Source organism: Eimeria mitis, genomic scaffold (assembly GCF_000499745.2).
Source record: "Eimeria mitis Houghton genomic scaffold, Emh_scaff2, whole genome shotgun sequence".
Classification (NCBI taxonomy): domain Eukaryota; phylum Apicomplexa; class Conoidasida; order Eucoccidiorida; family Eimeriidae; genus Eimeria; species Eimeria mitis.
In genome coordinates, this window is record NW_013570323.1 from 53,718 (window position 1) to 79,024 (window position 25,307).

Sequence of the window (25,307 nt, forward strand, 5' to 3'; positions counted from 1 at the left end):
TTTGGGCTGCGAATCCAGTCGGAGGGGAGGAAGAATTATCTATGTATGCTACCTGTGTAGTTACTATGAGCAGTTCGTTTACTGAAGTGAGAACTTCATGCGTTGAGGTTGGAATGAGCTGCATGGAGCGGAAGGGTCTCACCGCTTCAGCGGTTCGCAACCAAAGACAACGCTTACTGTAAAAAGCGGCTATGGAGTCCTAGAGCTTGCATTGTGCTCAACAAACGTGACAACAGCAAAATTCTCATTGCCCCCTGTGAATGTTATGGGGTGCGCCTACGCTTAATGGCGCAATTTACCGATACCTTGATTCAGCAGATTCAACGATCGACCTAATTAGTTGCGCTAAAATACAATGCAGTGTGGCTATTGGATCTGTTTGCATCCCATAAGGGCAACTGATATTGCACGTTCAAGTACTAGTGAGGTGCCATCCTAAATCTGTGACGGCACATAAGTAATTGCACCCAGGCAGGAAGCCTACTACGAAACTCCGTATGGCACCACCAACGTAACGTGCTTGTAGTGAGCGACGACCGAAGCTCCATCTTCCTTCCCCTCTTTCCAAGGTTNCCGTGTGGTTGTAAGGACTACAGGGTAGCATGGATGCTGGTGAGTGCTTCCCAGTACGTCAGCAGCCAGCAGTCTACCAGCGAAAGAGGGAGCAGTTCCATGTACGCCCCTTAGAGCGAACGCCACTTACTCATAAATTTGTACAGAATTCGATTAGGCATGGAGATGGCACCGAAGGGTAGCAAGCCATAGGAGGGGAGCCATGCGGTGCAAGCTTTTCCCGAAGGCGCATATGCACTTGAAGTGGTCTCCCTACGGCAAGCTGTTGCGTGACTGCCGACGCTGCTTTCCAACTCAACGGTCACAGTGAAGCGCTTTCTGCGCAGCAGTGTTCCGTTTCGAGAGAGTTTTACTTATCCATAGCATCGCTGGTAGGCTGAGGCGGGTATCAGTTGGAGAAACCGTACCTTCTTCAGGTTTTAGCGAAAGCTACTATAAGATAATTAGCAGTAAACGACAAACCTGGTTGCTGTTACGAAGCTGTAGATAGCACAATGGCCGTGCCCCGCTTGACCCAAAACGAAGGATCTTGCGTTCCGCTTCGTACCTCCTGCATGGTTACTAGGGATGGCCTACCGCTGCTCCCAGTACGGCAGGGGTATTGGTAGATGGGGCACATATAAGGCATTTCAAGTGGGGCACGTCTGCGGGCTACTGGCTTGAAGTGGACAACAGGCATTTCGCACATGAGCTGCATGGGCTCCGGCTCCCGAAGAGACATGCCTTCAACATTCCATGAGGCGCCTTCAAGGTACAGCCGCTTTACGTAGGCTCCATCCCGCGGTGCTGACGGAATTGTGTTTTCATCGTATGTTGTCTGAACAGCCCGCACGCAAACCGTGTATTCAGCAGTTGTGCACCGCTAACTCCATCGACTCCGAGAAGATCTTAAATTCGCATACGCCGCGCCCTCTAAGTTATTTTGATGCACTCTAGGAAAGTACCAGAGCGACGAATTCGAAGCTTATAGTATCAATTGAGATTGAGTTCCGCCTAGCGAACTGCTGCAACAGCGCCGTCAAGAAGGCGCTTGGGTAGGTTAAACCCCCTAGCCAGAATGCCTTTGGCTGCCCCTCCTAAAACGCGCATCACAGACAAATAGCACTGCCAATGAAGGAAGCTCCCATGCATACCAGAGGATCCGTTGCGCGACGATTGACACAACCACGAAGGCTTTTAATAGGGCCTATCTCCGCTCAATACTGCAAAGGAGACGAAATAGAGGGAAAAGGAAGGACGTCAACTAACCAGCCCCCATCTGCTTATTTGTTCCACACGGGCAGATACATCGTAAGCCCAAGACGTGAGGGGTTTCAGCGACGGAAAAGCGAATTCCCAGCACTGGGGAACTTTTCCGTTAAGTAAAGAGCACTGTAGCTTTTCCAGATCTTCTGTCATCACGACAAGACCGGCGACACCCCTCTTAAGATGGCGCACCATCTCTGTGACGCAGGCGAGGAGCCTGTTGAGACGCTGAGCCTCCTGTATCATTACGACTCGTAGAGGCGACGCATCTTCGACTGTTGCTTGTTGCATCCTTGCAATGTCTAAGTTGTTGGGAAGTACGCTTTCGAGGTGCTCACAGCACCGCAAGATCTGTACGTTAAAAAGGCAGATATACAGAACAACGGGTACACATGGAGTTTAAGCTGCCGAATGCCGGCCGTATACCTCTTCTAAGAAGCCAACAATGCAGTTTAAACTGATGTTCCGACATAAAAGTCGTAATAATGTCCTTAACCCCTAATAATTTTGCATACTCTTGATTCTCGGGATTCAGCGTCTCCGCTGTCGCTGGGACCAGCCCCGGGGAGTTGGATACTCAAAAGAGTTGCAAACAACTCTTCGGCCTCTTCTATCTGTGACTGGATCTCAGCGTTAACGTGCTGGCCAAAGAGCTCGGGCGGATCTATTGCTGGCAGCTCACGAACGTACTGCCGGAGGCCAGCCTGGATGCATGCCGGCAGACGGGAAAACAGTACTCTTCTCCTGTGCCTAGCGCTAACAAGGACTTGTAACGAGAGAACGTTTAAGAGTTACAGTGGTGACTAGCAAATATATGTGCCCTTTATTTCTAGAGTTCCGGCTGGATGCAAGGACAGGGCTCTGCTTACTAAGGAAGTGTCTTCAGGCATAGGATACTGCTGCAGCCCTTGGAACTTAAAGTCATTAGCCAACACTTGCGGATTGAAGCAGTCATTACAGTAGACTCGCAGCAATCGCATGTCCCTTTCGTCTGTCAAGCGGCCACCATAACAAGCTCCTGCAATTCGGAAGCGAACTGCATCCCAGGGAAACTCGTTTGTAGACTGCATCACCCAACGCAGGACGAGAGTTGCATAAACAGCTCGTACAAGCAGCAATGCTAAGCAGACGATACCGGACCTTTTGGGAAATATGCAGTGATAGAGTACCTGTTCACAGTATGTTGCGAGAAGGCTGTCTCCCACGAAGAAGTCGCTGTCGCTGAAACTAGCAGGTGTATTCCACCCGAAATTGTGAAATTTTCCTCTCTCTATAAGTAAGGAGTGCAGCCAGCAGAGAGAAAAGAAGAGCCGTTTGTAACGGTCCTCGCCTCCAGCCACGCGCTGCATCTCCTCTTCAGTGCGCTGTTGTAACAAGCGTTGGAGGTTGGCTTTCAGTCCACGCGGCCTCTCTATAGTTATTTTCGTTGACCTGTAGGCCCAGCGTGAATCGCAGCAAGAGCAAAACCCGCCGTTTCACCATCGCTCGAGATAGAACTGTTGTTCTGGAGATGTATGGCAGTCCACGTTACTTATTTTCCGCGTTTGCATCATATCGCCGCACCTTTGCAGCAGGGCAAGAGGGAAATGAACTGTAGGTTCAGAGCTAAGCCAGAGTCGGAAGTCTGGGTGGAGGTGAGCTTCAAGAATCTCCTCAGCTAGCTTTTCGAGTGCCGGCAGCCAAGAGATAGCAAGGTGGCAATTCGCCAGGAAAACCCAAAAGCCGTGGCGAGCACCGTCGCGGATAACTTGTTCTGCTCGCAGTGCTTGTCCTTGGCCTAGTGCAACAGAAACCACCTGAGCAAAATGGAAGGGCGTCGCAATGAAATCTCATTGCTTTAAATACTTTGGATGAGAGCATGTAGTAAATATGCTAAGAGAATGCACCGTCCCATACGGCCTGATCTCCTTCTCACAGTTGTGTTTTTTGAAGCCGCAAACGCCATAAGCTGCCCAATAGGGTCTACTCCAGACAGGATGAAAAGCAGTGGGACCGAGTTTTTCGATGACGACAGTAATTCTTCCCAATCGAGCGGCGCGTACTCAACAAACTTAGAGTCCATAGACTCGGTAACAAACCGAGATGATGCAGGGATAATTCGGTCAGGACGAAGACATCTAATAACAATTAGGCGCTGCAGAGCGTCTAGCCTGCTTTGCCAGTCACCAGGAAGTGGGGCCCGCTCAGGCTCTGGGGATCCAAACCACCGGCGCCACTCCCTGCATACAATATAATCACCCCGACCAGCTGCGCCTACGACCCCACAATAGAAAGCAGTGACGCAGAAGTTTCGATTGCCACCCGGGGGTGGCTTTGGTGCAGGTGCCGCATCAGTCAGGAACCCCGATTTGGTGTATCTGCCAACGCATCATACCTTATGTTTTGCTCTATAGAGCTCTGCAGCCCTTGTAGGCCTTCTAGTTGGTCAGCTTTGCAAATGAGCTGCCAGACTACCGGCGAAATCCACTCTGGATCAGGATTAGCAACAAGCGGCGGTGAGTCAGGGACGCCCCCGTGAGTAAACAAAAAGGCATATTCTTGCCTATTAATCTGGTCGTCAGCAAGAAGAACGCTGGCGCACAAGTGAAGGCTTAGCAAGGGCTTGTGACGTTCAAACACCCCTTGCCGTGCGTACCTATTCAGCAGGACGATACGAATCAGAAACAGTTAACAATTGCCTTCCCCTTTTCGGGATTTTTTTAATCCGCTTACATGACACAAGAGCTTAAAACAGAAGCTTAGTTGATTTCTTACTTGTATACGGCTAGCGTGTGATCTGCATTGAGTGCCATGACGTGGTCTTCTGCGGAGGCCGCCATTGCACTGGACTCCATCGCCGCTTGAATTGATTCCACAAATAATTCCTCGTAGGCATCCAGCGAGAATTGATACATGGAGTCTGCCATTGCTAGATCTTGCAATACAAAGTACAGAACTGATGCTCGGTGACCGCAGGGCCTGAACAGAACAAGCGCCATTGCTCATCCTGTCTCCTTAGGTGATTTGTATGCCTCAGGCATCATGCCACACCTAGAACTGGTGCATGAAGAGCCCAACACTGAGCGGAATGTTACCGGTACGCCTCTCGCGCTTGGTCAATTTTCTTCATGGTGCGTTCAGAAACTTCAATTTGGGAACTAACTTCCCCTGCGACGCGTTTTGAATCCTGTATCGCAGGTGTAAGTTCTCTGGCAACAGCACTTCAACTGGCTCAACCTCATTTTGCACTGAGCCTATTCCCACCAGTTTGCATCGCTCAGTCCTGTCCTGTGCTCTCTCTTTTGTCGACGTGTTAATCGATGGTTGTGACGAGTCTCAAAGACAGGCGCAAAATGTATACAGCATTTCAAGGTGTACCTGAAGCACGCGAATCAGCTCGAGATCATCCAGCAGGCAGCCTCTTGCATCTGTTAGCAATCTAAGAATTTGGTCCTCAATGTCTTGCAGTCGTTTTCGCCCCTCAGCAAGCTTTAAAACTAGGGCGTGCTTATGCGCCTCTAGACTCGGCTCTTCCTTCATGACAACGATTCCCTACATCGGTCACACATGCCATGTAAATGCTGAAACTCAATTTCCCAGCAAACCAGCAATACTAGACATTTCACAATCCATGATGAAGAACAAGTGCACGAGGCCACCTTAGCCATTCGCGTCACAAATTACAATACCCTAGCAGATGTCTACCGGCTGTGCTCAACCTGCTGTTTTTGTTTTTTCATTCTGTGTTCCATGGTGTCTATCCTGGTTGGAAGTGGGCCAATCTATTCAGACACGCCAAAGTGAATGGAAGGTTTCGTGCTGACCAGCAACTGTTCTGCAAGGCCGTCTTGCATGATTACAAAATTAACTATGGTGACTTCAGCCTCAATCTCAGGCGGAAACAGGGGATTTCCTATTTTCGTTGTCATCCAAAGCGAAAAACTACCATCAAATGGCACGAGCTGTTCTCCTGCAGTAGGGGATAGCAGAGCACAACGCAGAATGCCTTAGTATCTCCAAGCGTTTTGGCTACTCCTAAACGATCCTCCGCACTGTCTCACCAATGCTAATGAAGGGCTTCCCGTTTACATCCACAACATTCTTGGTAATGATAGGCTCCAGTGATGGGTCAATTTGAGTTTGCAATCGTTCAAGCAGTACGCATCGTCCTGTTTGTACTGAAAGATGGAGAATTCGCAGAAGTGAATTTGACTCAGGGTCGACAACCTGAAATGCAGGGAGGGAAAAAGGCACGCATATTATGGTTATTGGCATTTATGCATTTACGCTAGCGCCTGACAAACACGAAACAGAATGAACTACAATCTCCCGGTTTTTACCGTGAGTTGTGATGACTTTAGCTTCCTAATCCAGCGGTTAGCTTGATTTTGGGGGTCAATAATCAAAGGCCACTTCGAAGCTTTTGTGATCAAAACGCCATTTTCAGCGGAGAAGGGATCAGTTGGGAGCCCATCCAATTGCCACTGTCGGACTTCTACAGGAGTAACGAAAAAGTCAGTAAAATCGAAATCGGCGCTGCACGGAATGCTCGAATCTTGGAGTTTGTTCATCCAAAGATCTTTCACCTGCGAAAGAAAACCGACAACAACGAAATGTTCTGACTACTCTTTTTGTGCTTTGTTCGCTGTAAATCACTCCTTAAGTCTACTGTTTAATTGGCGGGCAATGCTTAAACCAGGCCTTCGCCATGCTGATGCTCATTGAGCTCACAAGATGAGACCTATATGATGATGTAAATGGGCCAGCGTAGGACATGAAAGCTGATCCAAGCAGGGCGTCCCCAGGGATGTTGCCCAGCTTATCCTTGAAGCTTTCTAAGGAGAGCTCCCACCGATCTCTCTCATCAGCTAACCCAGTGATGAGGCTTTCTGCTCTCTCTAGCTTCACCCGTAATTCTTCAGCCGAGCTGTTTAGCTCACTCTTGTTGCGGAGGCTTTCATCATACTGGTTATTTAGTTCCTCAAGTCTTCCTTGAATGTCCTCTAGGCTGCGCAAAAGCCACGTTCGGTGTTAGCATCGGGCTCTATCAGCCTATTGATGCTCACGCACGCCACGGGTAAGTTGCATCACGCACATCGAGCTACGCTATGCTTACCTTTTGCGGGCGAGACGTAGGTCATTCTGTTTCTTCTCGAGCTCCTCTTCTGCAAGGCGTAGCTTTAGACGCTTTGGCTCCACTTCCCTGTACACCTCCGCGTACATTTGCATTGCATGAACCCACAAGCAGAGAGCTCCGGCGGCACGAGACACTTTTTGCACGTTTGGCGGTGCAAAGGAAGGGTCTTTCGTAAATTTTTCTATCTTTTTTAAAGTTGCATTCGTTATTGAATCCTTGTCGAAGTTTTTAACTCTTGTCAGGAAGCTGGGGTCATTGAGTTCGATTTTTGCCTGAGACCACGAAGGTGACTTTTCCATGACTGTCATGACAGCTGCCATCGTTTTGACGACAAGGTCTGCAACAGTCAACAAAAAAAGAACCTTTATTCACGTCTACGTAAACTGAGGGCCCCTGGCTCGAGCTGCAAAGTTTCAGTAGCACAAGGCAGTGTTTGGGTTTAAAGACCTGGCGGCTTGGTGTATGCTTTGACCTCCGCCACCGACTTCTTATCGAGCTTCTCAAGTGCGTCTATTGCTGCTTCCAGGGCAGGCATAGCCTTGGCAAGGTCCCTCCTGGCTTCGTCTGAAAGAATTTTCGTTTCCATTTCTTCAGTTTGAATACGGGCACTGTCAGCTTCAACCTGAATATGGACGAGGCGTAGCACCCCATGGTTCATTGAAGGGGAGCAGGATTTAAGAAGTGTGGCAACCGGAGGAATTTATGAGCATGCTTCTGTATGGCAAACTGCTACGGCAGCTTATGCCTCAGGTTGAAACGGTTGTACCTTCTGAGGTCAAGAACGCATACCCTGGAAGGCAAGGCACTGAACGGATGAATTGGCTAGTAGTATACCTGTTTCATTTGTTCATCTGCCAGAGTGCGCTTCTCGACAATAACCACCATCAGCTCGTCGCACTCTCGTTGCTTTCTTGCAACGTCTTCTTTCTTTGCCTCAAGTTCTTCATTCATCGCCTCTACCTGTTCACGCGCCTCTACTAGCTTGCCTAGACCATTTGAAAGCTTATCAATCTTCTCGTGCGCTCGATCTTTCTTCTCCTTAAGCGTCTGACAATACCCCTACGCATCGAATAGGGCACGCCAAAGCAATTCCCAGCAACCGTGTAACCACCGTCGGAATATAGTCAGAATTTGATAGAGATGAAGTGCTAGTCTCACCCGAACAAGTCGAAGAAACTTAGTAGGCGTAATGAAACTAGTTCGCTTTGCTTCTTTTTGGAAGGTTTCGGCCTCGCCTATGGCATCCATGTGAACATAGCTACTTGCTCGTGCAACTGCTTCTCGAGTGCTGGCTTCCATATCGGCCGACTCCAGGAATGTAGCTGCAACCTCCTCAAGAGCTTCTTGGGGCCACGTGAAGAACCAGTCTATGGTCGTTTCATTGATGAATGCGGGGAACATCCTGAAGGCAGAATTGATCGAAGAGCTAGTGTGGGTTTAAGACGGCTCCCCCCTGTGTGGGTAAGTATGCACAGCCAAAGTAAGTTGCATGCAGGGAGACGTTAGCTCTGCGCATGTTGTGAGTGCGCTCTTGTTGTTCCATACCGGCAGTAGTCCCTCAATGTGCTCCCGATTGGGCTAACGCAGAGAAGTACTCGGAGATTTTCCCTGACGCGTGCTAAGAAGAACTCAAGCATTGCATCCGACGGCAGTGAAACCTTCGCAGCTTCAGCTGCTGGCTGAAGGTCCTTAAGCAGCATTCCAAGGCTTTCCGCATCCAGCATTCCCGGGACTTGCCCCGAACCTAGTAGGCTGTTCAAGCAGTCTGAGAATGCCTCAGTCTTAAGGTCTTTATCAGTAAGCAGTAGGCTTGAACGGATGCCATCTCTTCCTGAGTTCAAATGCTCTCGATTATATTTAGCCGTTTCGGAAACAGGAAGTCAGTCTCCAAGCAGGTATTCTTTGATTCAAACATGCAAGGGTTTAGCTTTACCTGCAGCCACAATATGTTGTTTCAACTCTTCATGAAAGTCTCGAACTGTGAAGTTCTTTGTCACTCGAATTCGCCAAAGGTTTTGCTTCAGTAGTTTTGTAGCGAATGTTGCCAGCGATTTTCTCCCACTACCACCAATGCCAACTAGCAGCATATGACCTTTAGGCATGCAAAGCGTTCTGTGTATCCTGCAGCAATGCTCGACCGCCTCTCTGAAGGGAAACGGCGCAAAAAGGTCTGTTGTCGCTGGGCATAGCCATGAATTGCTATCGCCTACTGCGTGAAGCCATATTGCTTGAGGGTAGGGACGGTTTGCTCATTCCACAGGCTTGTGCCATGCATACTCAGCAAAGGACTAAAGCAAATATCTACGCCTTTCCCTCGCGCCCTACTTAAAAAGAACAAGGTGGATTGCTCCGGTTGTGCTAGTGGCGTTGATCTCGTTGAGTTTTGACCGTAGGCTCATTCGCAGAGCTTGGCGATCCTGAACTTCCTCGTATCCTCCGAGCGACAAGGCACCTGACTGCTCTAACCGCATGTGGCTAAACAGAATGCCCCGTTCCTTTGTCAAATCCTTTGTTCGTACCTGAAAGTTCTTTTCAAGAATGCCATCTAGAATCTCAATAAAGCGGTCTACATCCACGCTTGACGCCAGCCGGTCTTGATACACGCGTTGGCATTCATGGTACCTGCGTACATGCCCCAATACAACTGCACATAGGGCAGTAAGCTTTACTTTTGTGAATTTTTGGAGCTGATGATCAACATATGTTTAATATGGGTAGCATCCAGGGCGTACCATAGCTTTAGCAAGATGTCCCTGTCCTCAATGCACCGATGATCAGCTTGATATAGACCTTGGACCACTTTTGACATATCGCGCATGCTAAATAGGTAGTGGGGTCTTCCAGGCTTTGGTCTGAATGTTTGCCGGACTGCTTGATGCAACGCCACAGTTGATACGGCGATGTTCTCTGCAATACTCCTTACGTCCTGCATGGTCAGGAACATGCACAGATGTGCAACGTAATCGCAAGAGTAGTGGCCTGAGAATGTCGGCTGGACTGGCACAACGCCACTATGCATTTTACCAACACTCACCTCTTTGAAGTCGGAGAACTTGTGGACTACAAGAGTTTGGTAAATCCGATTTATCCGTGGTAATGGCGGCTCCAGGAAGGCGATAGTGTTAAACCGGGAAAGTAGACGAGAAGCTATGGAATTTCGGCCTCCTTCAGGAGCTCCCATGGCCGCAATAATTTGCATGTCTAGCACTAGCTTCAGTGATTGCCGGCCTCGATCATACCTGAAGATGATAAGCGCCCAACCGCAACTGAGTTGCCCCAGAATCCGAGTGCGAGGGTCTGTCTGTAAAGGATCGCTGGCCACTGCCTTCGTACCAGCATCCATAATCGAGAAAATGCCTTAGAAGTTCAAGAGGAGGCTGAGAGCCAAATTCATCCGGCTTCGGCATATTCAGGTCGTCAACAAAACAGAGCAGTAGTTTCCTGCCGGCCGGCCCCCACTTCCCCTTCACCCTCTTTTCAAGTTTGCTCTCGAAGCCCTGCGCAATACCCTCATGTAGTACCCATTAATGTAGGCAATTCAAAACCCTGCGAAATAAATTTTTTTCTTCACCACATGGAGAAGATACATTAACTACTAACCTCTTGAGCTTCTTTCGACGAAGTCTGTGAGGAAAACGTAAGTGTCATGGTCGTATAGACGCTGTCCGGTAGGTCGTCGATAACGGCTTTCTTGATGCATGATGTTTTGCCACAGCCACGGCTCCCAACTACAAGTGAGTGAACTTTGTGTCTCATTAATCCGCCAAGAAGGAAGGCATGGCATACGACATCGGCTGTTGGAACAAATATTCTATCAAACGGCATGCCATCTAGAGGCCTGGCATCACACATAGGTGGCATATCTTCTTCGAGAATTACGGTCAGCGATGTGCAGAAATCATAACGAGGCCGAGTGCACTATTTCTCAACAAGAGCCAGCATCCTTGTGGGGAGCGTATCTATCAAGATATAGAAAAATTGGAGCGATGGTATCTTCCAGGCATGCACATGAACAGCGTAGGCGTGTGTCTGGACTACCTGTACGGCGATGGCACCCGGTCCTCCCAAAGAGTCCAATCACCCTTCTCAGAGCTCAGCGCATAATCATACACGGTATGCAGTGGTGGAAAACTGTTGCTTAGCTGGCGGATTACAGAATCAAAGTGCTGCCGGCTGGCCTCCCCCACAGCTGCTCCGACAGACCATGTGAGTGAAAACAGGAAAAGTTTCTCCATAAAGGTCTGTGATCCATGGCCCTGAGAATTTGCAGGCAGAGTACGACAGTTGGGCTGCAACTTCAAACAACGCACTTTACAGGCAATTCCTCCCCTACAGCAACGAAATTAACTACAACTGATCCAGCGTGAGTCGCCTGGGGCCCTGACCTTGACATTTACGGTTGGTTGTGAAGCAAAGGCTCCAAAGAGTCGGCATAGAGATATGACTGTCCCTATTTCAGATAGTTTCACGACTTGGTCGCAATCCTTAACTGCCTGAGACAACAGTCAACAGTTAGGGCTGGTAAATTATTATGGGTAGTGGCCATAGATGAAGGGGGAGTCAACATTTTTGAACGGGAGCTGCTTCGCTTGTATTGCCGGGCCACAACTTCTGCCCAAACATGCAAATGCTCCCCTGAATTTGGAATATCTTTCCGGAGCACAAAAGCGCAATTTGACGCAAACGCATACCTGCAGCGCTTTGGGAAGATACTTGTCGAAGAGAGAACGAAGATATCTGGATGAGTCGTCCGCCCCGTATTGCTTGGTTAGCCACGCTTCCACATACGGTGCCCAACCTAAACAATCGCAGTTCCCGCATTTTTACCCTTTGAGCAGTGTGTGTGCGCATCTACTGTTTGCTCGTGCTTTGATGATTATCTCCAGTCTTTTAACGGTGTGTGTCCTGGGATTTTAACCAATGCACGCTTTAGTGTTTCGGCAGTGAGCATCCCACCTAGCATTGTGGGATCCATAAAGAGGATGCCCACCCTACTAACGGTGGCTGGAGAAGCAGCTGAAAGGTTTTCTACTTCGAAAAGCAGTGACACCTGAGTAAAAAACCCGACATTATGCAAAGCACAAACAATTCCTCCACCCCGATGCAGAAGGGTGCTGTCGTGCTAAGTCATTCCCACCTGGGCATGCAGTTCAATTCGGTCTCCATTTGTCAGCGTTAGTGTCTTGTTGTCATCGAGCAAGGAATTCATGCTTTCAACCCATGTTGTGTCCACGGGTCCGTCGAGCACAACCCATCTATGGCATCGGTTTTGTAGCTGAGCTTCGTTGCAGCAAGCTCGAAGCAATGCTGAAAAAACGCCATCTGTCCATTCTCGTGTAGTAGGACTGAACCCACCGTAGAGCTCAGCTCCATCCAGTGACTTGGGGTTGACTACGCATCTCCTAACGGTGGGATAATCCAGTCCTGCGAGTTGGGCTCCACATTTTGCGCGTTCCCTCATTAGGCAAATACGGCTTGCGGTAAACAAGTGCATTAATAACTCGCCAGCTGGATTTCGGTTGGAGGCAAAATGTTGGTGTTCAGCTGTATAAGCAATCGCGCAGGCTAACCTCGACTATTGAGGTAGGTCAAAGCTTGTTCAAGTATTGACAATACCGTGGACTTTCCGGACAGCGTACTGCCAACCAACATATTTCCGTGACGCGTGCGCATGCACTGATACAATTGTTGGGCTTTGGTTGCTTGATCCTCAACTTTGGTCAAACCATTCTTCTCTATGATCACTTCCAGAGCCTCCCTAAGAGTTTCTGATTCACTCTGAAAATTTTTCGCAGCACACAATCATGGACCCAGCCCAAATTGGTAGGAGGCTGCTCTGCAAGTTGAAACACGGCAAGCTTACTTCAGCAAGTTCAGCTTCTGGGAAAAGATCCTTGACAAGAGCAAACAATATATCCAAGTCCTCTGGAACAGTTTTTGGGACAACCATGTCAAGGATGGCTTGGATTACGGCAGCATGTTCCGCCATGCTTTCAGTAGCCTGACGCTTGATTTCTCCTGCTCTTTGCAGCGCTGCACGAATTGGCCGGAGTCCAAAGTCGTAGTGATCCTGCTTGCTAAGCTGCTGCGCCATCAGCTGGAAAAGCGCTGTCGCCTTCCGCGAAAGTAGTCTAGCATTCTTCAGTTTTCACAACAGAATCACACATGTTTGGATTGACAGCTGTTGCAAAGTTAATGTTTGGGTTCAGGGATCTCGCATACTTTGTATCCCCATGAAACCTAGCTACCGAAGAGAGTAGCCTGTGCTGCAGCTTACGTCAAACCCTTCAGCCATCAGCAAAATTTCGCATATAAGAGCGGCATCCGGGGTCATCATAGCAACTGGCCGAAAAAGACTTTTCAGATTGTCTGGTAGTTCAGCTCTCCCTTTGTAGCCTGGATTCATGGTTGTGAATATTCCACAACCAAGGTCTAAACGAACTCTCTGTCCCTCAAAAAAGAACTTCCGCTGGACGTGCTCATCCGACGCAACTTCTCTGCAGGCGTAACACCACGCAGAGAGGAAAATCATGAGGTATTCCGTACTCTAATTTGCATTTACATTAGATATCAAAAACGTTGCTTGCCTCAATGCGTTCTGAATAGTTGATATTTGCTGTGCAACGACGGAGAGGACCTCTAGACCAATACGGTTGAACTCATCAAAGCAGCACCAAGCGCCGCTTTGAGCCAGTCCACTAAATATCCGTCCTAGCGAAATGTAGTCTAGCGCATCCGAGCAATTGAAGACAATAACAAATTTCGCGAGGGTCTTCCCAAGGTCTTTCACCGTCTCTGTCTTGCCTGAACCGAAATGGACAGAATTGTGCATACTCTTGTCCTGTCCCTTAGCCGGTTGTATTCTACCTCTATCGAACATACGAATTCGAACGGAGAAAAAGTAGGCACCAACAGTTTCCCTGAGGTGTTTCGCACAAGCGACGGGGAGGTTTACTGACCTGTCCCTGCAGGTCCCTGGCACGACCCTCCGAGTCTCAAGTGCAGAGCAAAAGTAAGCGCCATGAAGCACTGGTCCGTTAGTGGGGTTATGACCAACCGACTGTATATTCCTTGGTACTCATAGCCATAAGGAGTAACTGTCTCTGTCTGGAGGCAATGGCAAACGAGAGCTCCTGAAAATCCAGGCTGGATTGAGGACGCCAAAGTTCCATCTGGGAGAAACGCCACAGAAACCTACTTCAAGGAAGTGCAGAGTGGGTCTTAGGTGACGCTTTCAGTGCCTACACGCTCTTTTAACAACAATGGTGCTGCATCCCGAGTGCAAATCACTTCTGTCGGGCTCGTGGATGTCTTCCCGCAGCTCCATCCTAAGCTGTGAGGTCCACGAAAAGTGATGTTCGCTGTCGCAGCGACTCTGAATCAATTTTTCCTGTGCAAGCGCGGTCGCATTAACACGCAAGCTACCGCTCGTGAATTATTGCGGCGCAGAACGCACGCAATCTGCGTTGCATGCTGCTATAATTCAAGGGCCGTATAACTAGAGCGGGGCGTCAATTCGCTTCGCTCTTACGTGTACGTCTCTGTTGTGTACTTCAACGGTCACTAGCGGCTTGAGCTTCATTCTTTCTCTGTCACTACCAGCCTTCTTCATAAGGTCTGACAGATGCTGGAGCTGTCTTGACTGATGACGCTTTAACGTTTTTAGAGCCAGCTTATTCCCTCTGCTAAGCCGGCGGAGAGCGCTCTCCGTTTCCATAGTCCTATGACGCAGAAAGCTTCCGCAAGAAGGCTCAGTGTAGATTAACTTCCGCTGAAGACCATGAATAACAAAGGCAATTGATGCTACTTGACGCGCCAAGAAGCGCTTGCCCACCAACTAATCTGGGAAGACGTTATGACCAGCTGAAAGCAGTTGTCTTTGATCCACTTGTCCTTTTTCGTCCCGTGTGCCATGCTCTGCTGGTGGACAGTGACCAGCTGTTTCCTTAAAGTATCGCGCATCGCGCGTGTGATCTGCAAACAGCTTCAACACTAAGAATTTGATGCTGTTCGGAAATTTAGAGAGCGTATTCGTCCCCGGTTACAATGAAGAGTGAGCCGTCTTTGCTGCTCCGGATACCTTGTTCAGCCACTGCTCTACTCCTCCTTCTACGGTTATAGGTCTCGGAATAAACTTCAGTCGCTCTCCTTCACACGATGTAAATCCGTCCGCTTCCCAGCACCGGTTTCCACGTTTTCCTGCAACAGATCTCAGAATGCTTGGCAAAAGTGATTACAATAGTATTTTGTGTGCATCAGACTCAGCGCCTGCTTCACAAAATGCAAATTTTTAGAGCACCTTGAGTGAGAGCCAGCCGCACCAGGTGGCACCAAGTCCAGATTCTTAATTCCTTGAAAGCACTTTTTGATGTGCTTCTGAACCTTTTCTGGATCCTTTGCCTCCCCCAAGATTTCCAGCATATCAGAATTAGAGACAAAGTAAAAGCGGGGAAACTCCTGCCTGCAGAGGTAACGCATCTTAGCTTGGAAACAGAGCTGCAACGTACATTTAAACCAGCAAAATGGCAATCGAGCTCTTTCTGACAGACCGTTTCCTCTCGAGGTAGTCGTCAAGAGACTTCTGTATATCTTCCAAATCTTCGTTCATAAGGCGCAGCTCTTCCCGAATGTTTGGCTGGCTGCACGCATTGACCAGCGTCGAAGCCTGCTGGAAGTTAAGCAATGTGTAGAAGAAAAGCCTGTCCGTTCTGTCGAACAACGTCGCCTCTTGTGGTAGTAGTATGCGAATATCTTCAGACCCTGTTATGGCAAGCGCAGTGACACATTAAATTGTCTTCGGTTTGTCAAGGTAGGCAACTCCAGCATGTTTGTGTTAAGTTAGAAACAAACGCACCTCTGAAGACATTTTCCAAGTATGCCCACTGCCTTTGCACCTGTTGCAGCAACTCCAGAAGCTCCGCAATTGTGGATAACGTAGATTCCCAGAATGTCACAAGATCTTTGAACGGAAAGTGAAACTGATCGCTTTTGATGGTTGAAAGGCTTAGCAGATGCTCCTCCAGAGTCGCCAGAAGGCCCTCATCGGCCTCGACGCGGAGCATGTGGGTTTTGTATGGCACAATGTTAAGCTCCAAGGAGCTCCACACTGCTATGATTTCATTTAAGGCCACTTCAATTTTAAACTCCTTCCGCGCTTCGTCAGTAAGTCGAGCAATTAAATCTGCAGCAGCCGAATATCCATCCTATTTTGTAGATCTACGGCAAAGGCCTTTTAATGAGGCGGAAAGGACCGTTCAAAGTGTTGTGAAGCGTACCAGATCGACGCAGAAGTTCCAGGTGAAAAACCGACTTCAACGTAAACTCCGGAGAGCGCTGATCAAACTTTTCTGCAACTTCCGCCTTGATTCGGTCCCAGTGACGATCTCGAATTGACTAAAGGCAGAGGACAATCACTATTATCTCCGTCATACGGCAGCGTGACGGAAGACTGGAGGGCCGCAAGATGCTACAGGAGTGTTTTTCTCCTTTTTTCTACATGCGCTGTGCGAAACTTCTCATTAGGTAATACCAACAGGTCCGTGTCCCGCTCACGGGATCGAGGAGGTTTGTAACGAGTGGTAACGCCTGTGTTAATTGTTCCAACTCCAGATGGACCTTGCGCCAGATTGCCCAGTCCCTGCCTTCTTTAATGTTCAGGAGCCGCTCAAGGAAGGCCTCTCCTTGAGCATGAATTTCTGGGACGTCCAGTGAATAAAATGGTTTGTCACTCATTGACTCCCACGCTGCATCCCACTCATTCTGTGCAGTTTCCACAAGGCAGATGCAGTGGTGCATGGGTGTTACAGTCCATTGCATGCGTATCGCGTCTGCATTGTAGCTTCACGAGTTAATTCGGACAGATTCGCTGTGCACCCGGTAATGCACACGACTGACCTTAAGTGACCACACGTCCCACAGCTTCTCGATGTCACGCTCCATCTGTTCCAGATCCCGACTAGTGTGGTACTCAATACCGAAGAAGTCGAGGATCGGAACCAGCTGGTCCCTGTCAGCAGAAAGTTTGCTTATTTCAGCTTTGAAGCCCTCTATAATGCCGAAAGCTGTTGCTGCCTCATAGTTGAAGGATGACCCGTCAAATGGAGCAGATGTCGTAAATTGCTTCAAGAGCTCTGAGGCCCTTCGTCCTAAAACGTTGACAAGTATTTCCGTGTCTACTTTCATCGCTTTTTTTGTCCTGATACGACGGGAGAGCACACGGCATAGAAGAGATGGCTGCGCAATTTACTCAAAACAGAATAGACCCTAGGCGAAAATTGTTATCTGTCAATTTATAGCCAACTCTTCCACGCAAGTTTCCACGGTGGCGTGTAAGGGACTTTTGCGATAGAAGCACACAGTAAGCGGTCTACTCAGTGCGTCGCTACCATCCCGATGCACGGGCGCTGTAAGATGCTATATGGATCGCACCGAATAAGCATGCCCTCTGCGGCTTCTAAGGCTGCCACGAAGCCGTCGATTGCTGGTGTAAGCTTTCCAAGGTTCTCAATTTCCACTTCAGAAACATTAACTGAATGCAGTTCCACAAACATTCTGCTCGCGCCTTCCTTCGCTAGTAAAAATTTGTTCCTTCTCCAGCCATGCATGCATTAACAACTGTACAGTACGGGGCACCAGTGCTAATTCATCTCGCCAGTAGACGCCGCGTTCTATGCTATTATTATGGGATTCTGCTCTCTCTGAAACTTGAAAATTTGTAAACATGCATAGATCTGGAATTAGATGCTGCGCCTCTGTCTCATACCTCGAAGGTCTCGAAGAGTTGCAAACTGCTCATGAATAGGCTGGACTTTGCTGCGCAAGAATGGCAGTTGCTCTTTGCAGTAGCTGCATAGCTCCACTAAACTCCGCAGCTCCTCGGTATTCGTGGGTACCCGTTGTAGAATATTGGTGTTGGCTGCGCGATGCAGCCACACCAAAAGTCCTAAGCGCCATAATGATTTGTTAGTCAGAATTCGAAGAGCTCATGGAGAGGCACTTCCTATACAACACGCTCTCCTCCGTTACGCGGGGGTTCTACATGCTTACACTCAATAAAGTCGAAGACAGCATGCTGTTCTTTCCTCGCACTTTCGTGCAGATACGCAGTGAAAGACGTTCGTTTCATGTGGCATTGCTCTAGCAAGGACTGTTTTAGCTGTGTAAAGTCAGTCTCGAGAAAGCAAATAACCGTCTGAAGGCAGGCATGCACCAATGAACACGACTAAAGAACCCTGCCGAGCGCAGAAAATTCAAGCCACGAGTAAGTCACTGCTGGTCTCTTCCTGCAGAAGCGAATTCGAGACCGTGATACGCTCACCTTTGATTCTTCCTGCTGTATATCACTCTGATAATCACTGTATTCCTGGATGGAGGAGACAACCAGTTGTAACGGCTGCTCCGAGCGCTGGAGCAATAGGCTTAAGGCCTCTGCGCTCTTTCCTAGCAAGCACGAATAATTGGTGCTCCACCACTTCAGACGTTCAAGCACTTTATGGGCTGTACTCGCTACGCATCGCGAGACCTAGGGGCAGGACAACATGACAGTTGGTTTTAGGTTGCACACAATGATTCGGTTTTCCTGCAGCTGATACTGGCTGTGGCATGTATATGGACCAGCAGAAGGCCTAGGTAGTACCTGTGATGCAAGCTTTTCACACTCTTCGTCCGTAGCAAGTGCAGCATACCAGCTGTTAGCTGCTTTAGAAGATCCTTCCTCACCTAAAAGAGCACGCATGAAAAATGCCAGGCAGATTTCCATGGGCCGTGAGCTCACCACAGCATTGTTCATGTAGTTAAGTGTTATAAAAACATTACATGGGTGAAGCATGTGTAGTTTCAGCCGGCATAAGGCTATTGGTCAATAAGGCATTACGGAGGCAACGACCTGCAGTGGGCGAGATTGCTTTCAATCTCATGTGCAAGATCCGATTAACTTCGCTCTGTCTGCTTACTCGGAGACGTTGGCGCTTCTCTGTGACAAGCGCATGGAGCAAACAGCACAAATCTAGAGGTGTTCCGCCTATTTCGTTTGAAACCTCGAACAAGCTTGTGGATATTCCCCTGCTGTGTTCCCTTGTTAAGCCAGCTTACTTTGTCTCCAGTGATTCGCACAGTTTGGGCAAGTGGCTTAGCGTAAGGATTGCGTCACTGCATATCCCTTCCATTGTCTTCCTTAATTTATCCATTGGTGGGTCAAACGCCATTTGACTGCCACACCCGTCTTCCTCGTCGAGACAAAGCACGGCAAAAATTCGCAACAGCGGATATGCGTCCACAGAACTGCGTTTCCCTTCTTTCGGGTAGAGAGCTGTCACAAGCTCCTGCGGCGACACATATCGTAGGCGAGTGGCGACCGCTAGACCGTGCGGTCCACAGTCAGCACCAAGCTTTCTTTCCTAAGCAAAAGCCACTAGCATCCTTAGTTTACTTCCCTCAATTCTCCGCTTATTCCCAGAATGCCGATCCCTGGAGAATCAATCTTACCTGAAGGGAAATCCGAGCAGCTTTTCTCAGCGATTCCCGCCACTCAACATCTATTTTATCAACAAATGCCGTCCATTCTCTTTGTACATCTTTGTTCTGTTCTTTGAATAGCTGCGAAGGGGAACAAGCCACAAAATGACATCTCTGGCCATGGAATGAACCCTCACTCTACTCTCTGAAGGAAGCGTTGAGCTAACGGCGGTCCTGGCAACAGTCTCGTAGCTCCTTAGTCTCGTCGCAAGGAGACATTCGTGGGTCATACCTCTTGAATGCTTAGAATATTGCCCACAAGTTCGTTGTAATGTTCTTTTAAGGTTAGCAGTGCCGCCTTCTGGGTCTCAGTTTGTTGACAGAGGAAGTCTTCAAGTTCACGGGTATTTTTCTTGTCGACGCATATGAGGCGCACTTGGGTTGACGCCTCCATGATACTAGCAATCTCTCTTTTTGCGAACTGAAAGCGATTCACGTATTCCGAAACTGCTTGACAATCCTTCCAAACGTCACGCACGAAAAATTCCTTGATACCCTGCAAAAAAGCATATACCAGCATGGTAGTCGTTTGCCGCATTATGTCTGTTGAACACTGTTCTGCGTTTGACGTCGCGCGTGAAAGAGCCAATAGTTCGAAAGCAATTTAGAGCACACGATTTGATGATCGTGGCTCCCTCACCTTCGAGTTCCATGTCAGCTTCTGAATTCCCGGAGCAATCTTCTTGTCAAGGATTCCAACATGATGTTGGAATAGACGTCGCTCTTCGGGCTGAACGCACATCCTGACAAAGTGCGGCTGTGTGCCTCGCCAGCTGGTGGTGACCTTTATCTTCCCTCTCCAAAGTTTCCCTGTCTGCTAAAGACCGGAAAGTTGTGGAAGATTGGCTCCCTTGGAACCAAGCTTCCACCTCACCGGCTCTGGTTTTGTTCAGTGTATCGCTTACCGCTAGGCCCTCAAATATAGCGTTGTACGCCTTCACAATTCTTGAAACATGCTGCTGTAGAAGGAATAGGCGGTCCTGGTGCCTCATTAGCTCGAGAATAGAAAATGGAAGCCGGATAGTCTGGTCTTGCAAACACTGCCAGAAGTGGGCTTCTTGTAGAACCCGCTGAAGCCCTTTGTCAAAATTCAGCTCTAGCCCACCGCCTACAGAAGACTATAACATTACTACAGGAGCGCTTTCTGCCGGCTACCATGCAGGTGAATAGAAACATTCTGTCCCACGCAGGCTTCGAATATGTGCGCTACATAAGATCAACAGCGAAGTTTGCAGTGCCTCCTGTGTTTGCGGGGCCTATCCTGGACATTTCAGCAAAACGCATGGTTGCAAAAGGGCCCTACAGACTGGCTGACCTCGCCCTTTGGTGAGAATGTAGATGTCACAGCCGAATTGTGGAAGATCTGAAGGTTGACTAGCTTGCCCAGATGGATGCATGGTTTCAATCTCCTGCAACCATTCCTGGAAAGATTTCTCCACGAATTTCTGCTCATTTGAATCAACACAGTTTTAGGAAGACAAACAGTCAACTGATTTTTAGGGGTGCAAACGTCTCTCAGCTGTTGCTTCAATACATCCGCTATGCAATCTCCTGTATGGAATCCATGCACGCACCTGCAGCATGCTAGTTACATTTTGAAAGAGGTCAATTGCTTGCTCAGCGTCTTTTCCATCCGCTGGCAAAGCGACCCTCCGCACGGTCTGCAACTGTCGTTGCAAATATAGAACGGCTCCTCGGCACCAAAGAGCAGCGCCCGACTTGTTAGGATGGAGCACTCTAGTCACCAAAAACGCCGCCCGAGACCTTTTTAGATTATCGAACTGCTTTTTGATGGATAGTAGAGACTGGAACGGGCGCAATTGCAAAGCCGCACGGAAAGCTGCAGTGTAATACTGTCTTTCGACATCCTGATTCCTTAATTTCAATTTCGTCGACCCATCTGTGTGAGTGTGTCATGCCGCATGGTTCTTCTTGCCTCCACTTGACTGGATATTTTTACTTCCACTTGCCTGTAGAAAGAGCTTCCAGACGTCTCCGGCCTTCTTCTCCAAAAACCTTTGGATCTTGGGTCGTTTCGCTAGGACTTTGAAACCATCGTATATCTCACACGCTTCCTCAACTGTAGCAACTCGCTTAAATGCAGTTGCAATAATGTTCGTGTACATGCATTCCTGATCGCGAACCTGAAACGTTCCGCCAACCGGTGTTGCACATCTTTTACAGTCGGCATCAATGAACGTTCTGTGGGGATCACAGTTGCAGCCTCAAAGCAAGGTTCAAGGATCACAATGGCAAGCATCATCCATTGCTGTGTAGACGTTTCCTTACCTGCTCCTTGAATAGAGCATATTCAGTATGCCAATTAGTAGCTTTAACATGTAGCACGTTGCGCCCCATTGCACGCAACCTCGAAAGAGATTTTGCAAATGTTTCTTGCATATCTCGTATGTTGCTGCGAATTGATTCCGTTTGAAATGCGCCAAAAAATGGTAGGTGATTTTGAGGAACGTTGCTATGCTGAGCAGGTTTCGCCTGGAGTTCCTCCTGTGAGCACTCTGTTGCCCCCTGCAGGCTCAATTGAACTGTGGGGTTGAACTGGAGCTGTGCTTGGCAGACGTCTATCAAGTCGCTACACCTCTGTACAAAGGCATCGCTCTAGATCCAGCGCAAACAGAGAACCAAAAGGCAAAAAGTGTAAGCAGAGAACCAGGAATAGCAAAGTATGTGCTATGCTTTGGGAAAGAAATACGGTATTTCTTTCATCAGCTCCACTTTGAGTGTACTATGGCGCGATCCTGTCTACTTGAGTTACCTCTGCAAATGCCGCGCCGTCTGCAAAATCCCAGCAGCACAAAGCCTTTCCCTCCGCCTTAATCAGCGCAGAAATCTGGCTGAAAATCTTGTTGAGAGCTAGGCCACATTGAACCGCGTTTTTCAGACTTTCCATTGGCTCCGCCACGCTCCCTGACCATATAGAGTCAACATTTATTGAGGCCTGACCTCGCCTGATAATTTCACCAGCGATATTCCGCAACAGGCCTGTGGCGCACCAAAGCTCATTTGGGTGAAAATAAAGGCTTTCCGTATAGTTGAAACTGGCGGACTAGGTAGTCTGGAAGTCCTAGGTTTGTTCAGCAAAGAAGCCCTTTGAACTCTGGGGATGCTTCGTTTCCGTGCTTACCGCCAATCCTTTCAGGGGTCGTGTAGTAGTTACTGTGCGTTGCAACGATTCGTACAGCCATTAGAAGCCTAGTTGCTACTTGAGGTATTTGCGCTGAATCCGCTTCTCGTAGATCCTGACAAGGCTTCCGAAGCACTTCCAAAAACTTCAAGTTCTCCTCGGCCAGGTGTGCAGCAGCAGCAACTTCTTGCTGCGCAGCTCTGCAACCAAAACCACCTGGCATAACTATGTATGTGTTTCTGATGAGTTCTTAACTCATAGGAGACCGTTTTGAGCAGCCCTTCATACCGCATATCAGTGGGCGTCTTTAAGGAGGAGGGAATGTCACGGCGCTCAGAGAAACCCTTGTGAGCACACACTGAAATGGCTTGACGTAAGATGACTTCGCAGCATTTAGTATCTTGAGCACAGAATGTAAGGAGTCCTCTTGAAACTGTTGAAGAAGTGAAGCCAGGTTCTGAGCATGCTCTGTCCACCGCTGGATTTCTCCGAGATGCCCTGATTCTACTGCTCCCTCCGGGCCGTCCTGAGCACGTTGATGCCCTCCGCAAGAAGCAGTGTGAAGCTCGTTCGTGGAAACAATCTATTCGTGCGAAAAACTGCCTAAGGGGAAGACGCCTGATCGGCATATGTTTACCCTTTAGAAGCGTGATCTAACAGCACACCTGCAGCGCTAGGATTTCCTTCACTTGTCGTGTCCAACAGACAACGAGCGCTTCAAGCCTCTGTACAAGGTCCCGATCGTGTAGGCATCTTGCAGTATCACCAAGGTCCTCCAGTGGCAGGATCAGCTTAGCGCACCCTTGGGCGCGATGCACTATGTCCGTCATCCGGCTGACATAGCTACTCAGCTGCGGGGAAAGCGTATGCAGTGCTTATGCCTAACAACTCAGTATCACGTATTTGAGCACAATCCAGCCACATTTTCTAGGGATTCTCTATCCTATTAGATGCGTCTGCTCCACGATATCAGCGGCCAGCTCCTACCCTCCTTAGAAGCTCCCGTCTGAAGCTTTGTGGCCACGCGTTGTTGTCTCCGAGAATGGGGATATGGACTCCACGAACGATGGCCGCAAGCCGCATAAGAACGTCACCGTGGAATGAAAGGCATAACAGCTGCTCCTCTGCATTTCGGGACTTCACCAAGGCATTCCGCTTCCCGACAAAAACCAGTCCCTGTCCGGTAGGCTCCTCAACAGTTGTCTGCTGCAGCATTGGGCCGATGCAGTGAGAAGGAAGCTCGTCGCCAAACGAGAGCCTGGAAGAAGCCCATCTTTCCGCCGCTGACTCTCCCTCATCCTTGAGGTTCAGTGGATTTCTGCAAGAAGGTTTGCTCATCCACAGAAACCAGTGCCTGCGATTTTCGTCATTGCAGAATCTAGCGAATTCCCGCGTGTGCTCGGGTGTCCAATCTTCGTCTGCCACAAACCCAGGCAACTGAATTTGGGCGACAAGCCATCGCGCTGGCCCTTCACTTGCCGGCAATGAACTAGTATCTTCTGTCGTAGAGTGGGAACCCTGCTGTACTGTTCCGTTGCATTGCCCTAATCCTCCCACTGGGACAGTCGTCTCATCTCCCGTGTTCTCATCTGGTGTTATTACTGCAGTTTCAGCGGCGGCATCAGACATCATTGCTCAGCAATTTCGTCTCTTCAAATGCCGAGATATACTGTTCGGCTTCCGCCACTAGGGGAGCTGCTGAATGGAGGCCGACTGTCCTGCGAAATGCAGTTGAGTGTCCTTCTGCGACAAGCACCCAGCTCCTCCGGAATGGAGTTATAACAGGTAGTTTTACACTATAAGCTGTTCATGGATGGCGCGCGTCGGCTTTCGGCACTTCCCAGCAACCCAGGTAGGCTGACGAGAAGCTCAACCCCGAAAAGAGCCGGGAACGACTGTACAAAACGCTCAGAGCTCCTGAAGGTAGTCCTCAAGAAATACAACAGCCTTTGCCTGATTCTAAGGTTTGTAGACTCCTCCTCAAGGGTTCTGTACGCTCCTGCTTGATGAAGTNTGCGGAGCTTCCTGCAGGCGCTTTAGGTGCACAGAGACGAGTTGTGGCAAACCCAGAAACGGTTGATGCCCTTGAATGTATAGGCAAATGTGTTGTCGCCGCTTGTCTCCAGATAGCGTTCAACGCAATTACTCTGTGTACAGCTCAATATTCCCCCCGCATGCGGCGGCCGAAAGCATGTCGGCCAGTACGCACGGCAAACTCGACCGGCAATGGTTTATCCGGTTGTTAAGCGTTTACTCTGATTGTAGTGTGCAAGACGACTCCCTGGAGTACATGCCACTGCACCAGCGAGACACGTTGCACTCATGCACGCATCTATGCTGTAGATGGGTGGCGGTAGACAAAACAGAACGGCTGGCCTGAAGCCAAGGACCTCGTTCTCAAATGTAGCTAGCTCTTTACTAATTTGCCTCTAAAAATGTCTACGAAACACCGCATTCTAATAACAGAGGAGATATTCTGTGAAGTACCTATGTGCGCTGGTGTCGTTCTGGTCGAATTTCAGCTCGATTGCTGCTCTAAGCGGTCACGGTGGGGCAAGGAAAGTTTGAAAAAAGATTCGTGTGTACAAAAAGCCAACGCTTCCGGGTGCATGCAGATCCACAGAAGTTTCAACCCGTAGCCTACCACTGTTCTTTGTGGGGCTCACGACGGCGCCGCGCCATGTCTCCAGTGCTCTAAAGCGCAGGTGCATGTAAAAA

At 49.0% G+C, this 25,307-nt stretch overlaps 1 protein-coding gene across 1 annotated transcript; it reads right to left on the bottom strand.

Annotated features, from left to right (window-relative positions):
• Nucleotides 1–1,045: 1,045 nt before the first annotated feature.
• Nucleotides 1,046–24,221, bottom strand: EMH_0020790 (uncharacterized protein; the record flags this gene model as incomplete). The annotated part of the gene is made up of 66 exons (XM_013496247.1): nucleotides 1,046–1,390; nucleotides 1,822–2,169; nucleotides 2,334–2,522; nucleotides 2,688–2,882; nucleotides 2,988–3,249; nucleotides 3,382–3,614; nucleotides 3,734–4,037; nucleotides 4,193–4,453; nucleotides 4,573–4,776; nucleotides 4,893–4,984; nucleotides 5,176–5,349; nucleotides 5,622–5,767; nucleotides 5,859–6,024; nucleotides 6,138–6,383; nucleotides 6,529–6,805; nucleotides 6,914–7,271; nucleotides 7,382–7,556; nucleotides 7,769–7,981; nucleotides 8,093–8,336; nucleotides 8,480–8,765; nucleotides 8,868–9,079; nucleotides 9,323–9,556; nucleotides 9,667–9,860; nucleotides 9,969–10,173; nucleotides 10,268–10,431; nucleotides 10,535–10,772; nucleotides 10,973–11,190; nucleotides 11,320–11,427; nucleotides 11,626–11,732; nucleotides 11,930–11,984; nucleotides 12,072–12,358; nucleotides 12,574–12,712; nucleotides 12,798–13,073; nucleotides 13,212–13,426; nucleotides 13,607–13,738; nucleotides 13,894–14,106; nucleotides 14,225–14,324; nucleotides 14,466–14,655; nucleotides 14,769–14,908; nucleotides 15,015–15,133; nucleotides 15,256–15,395; nucleotides 15,484–15,694; nucleotides 15,789–16,115; nucleotides 16,210–16,327; nucleotides 16,487–16,693; nucleotides 16,829–17,129; nucleotides 17,363–17,462; nucleotides 17,697–17,849; nucleotides 17,981–18,125; nucleotides 18,252–18,455; nucleotides 18,570–18,652; nucleotides 18,886–18,905; nucleotides 19,025–19,254; nucleotides 19,418–19,528; nucleotides 19,680–19,943; nucleotides 20,088–20,177; nucleotides 20,353–20,525; nucleotides 20,763–20,892; nucleotides 21,022–21,083; nucleotides 21,408–21,591; nucleotides 21,737–22,063; nucleotides 22,221–22,372; nucleotides 22,590–22,789; nucleotides 22,973–23,115; nucleotides 23,255–23,440; nucleotides 23,577–24,221. The coding sequence occupies 66 exons, from the start codon at nucleotides 24,219–24,221 to the stop codon at nucleotides 1,046–1,048; spliced, it is 13,170 nt and encodes a 4,389-aa protein (XP_013351701.1).
• Between the last annotated feature and the right edge of the window lie 1,086 nt (nucleotides 24,222–25,307).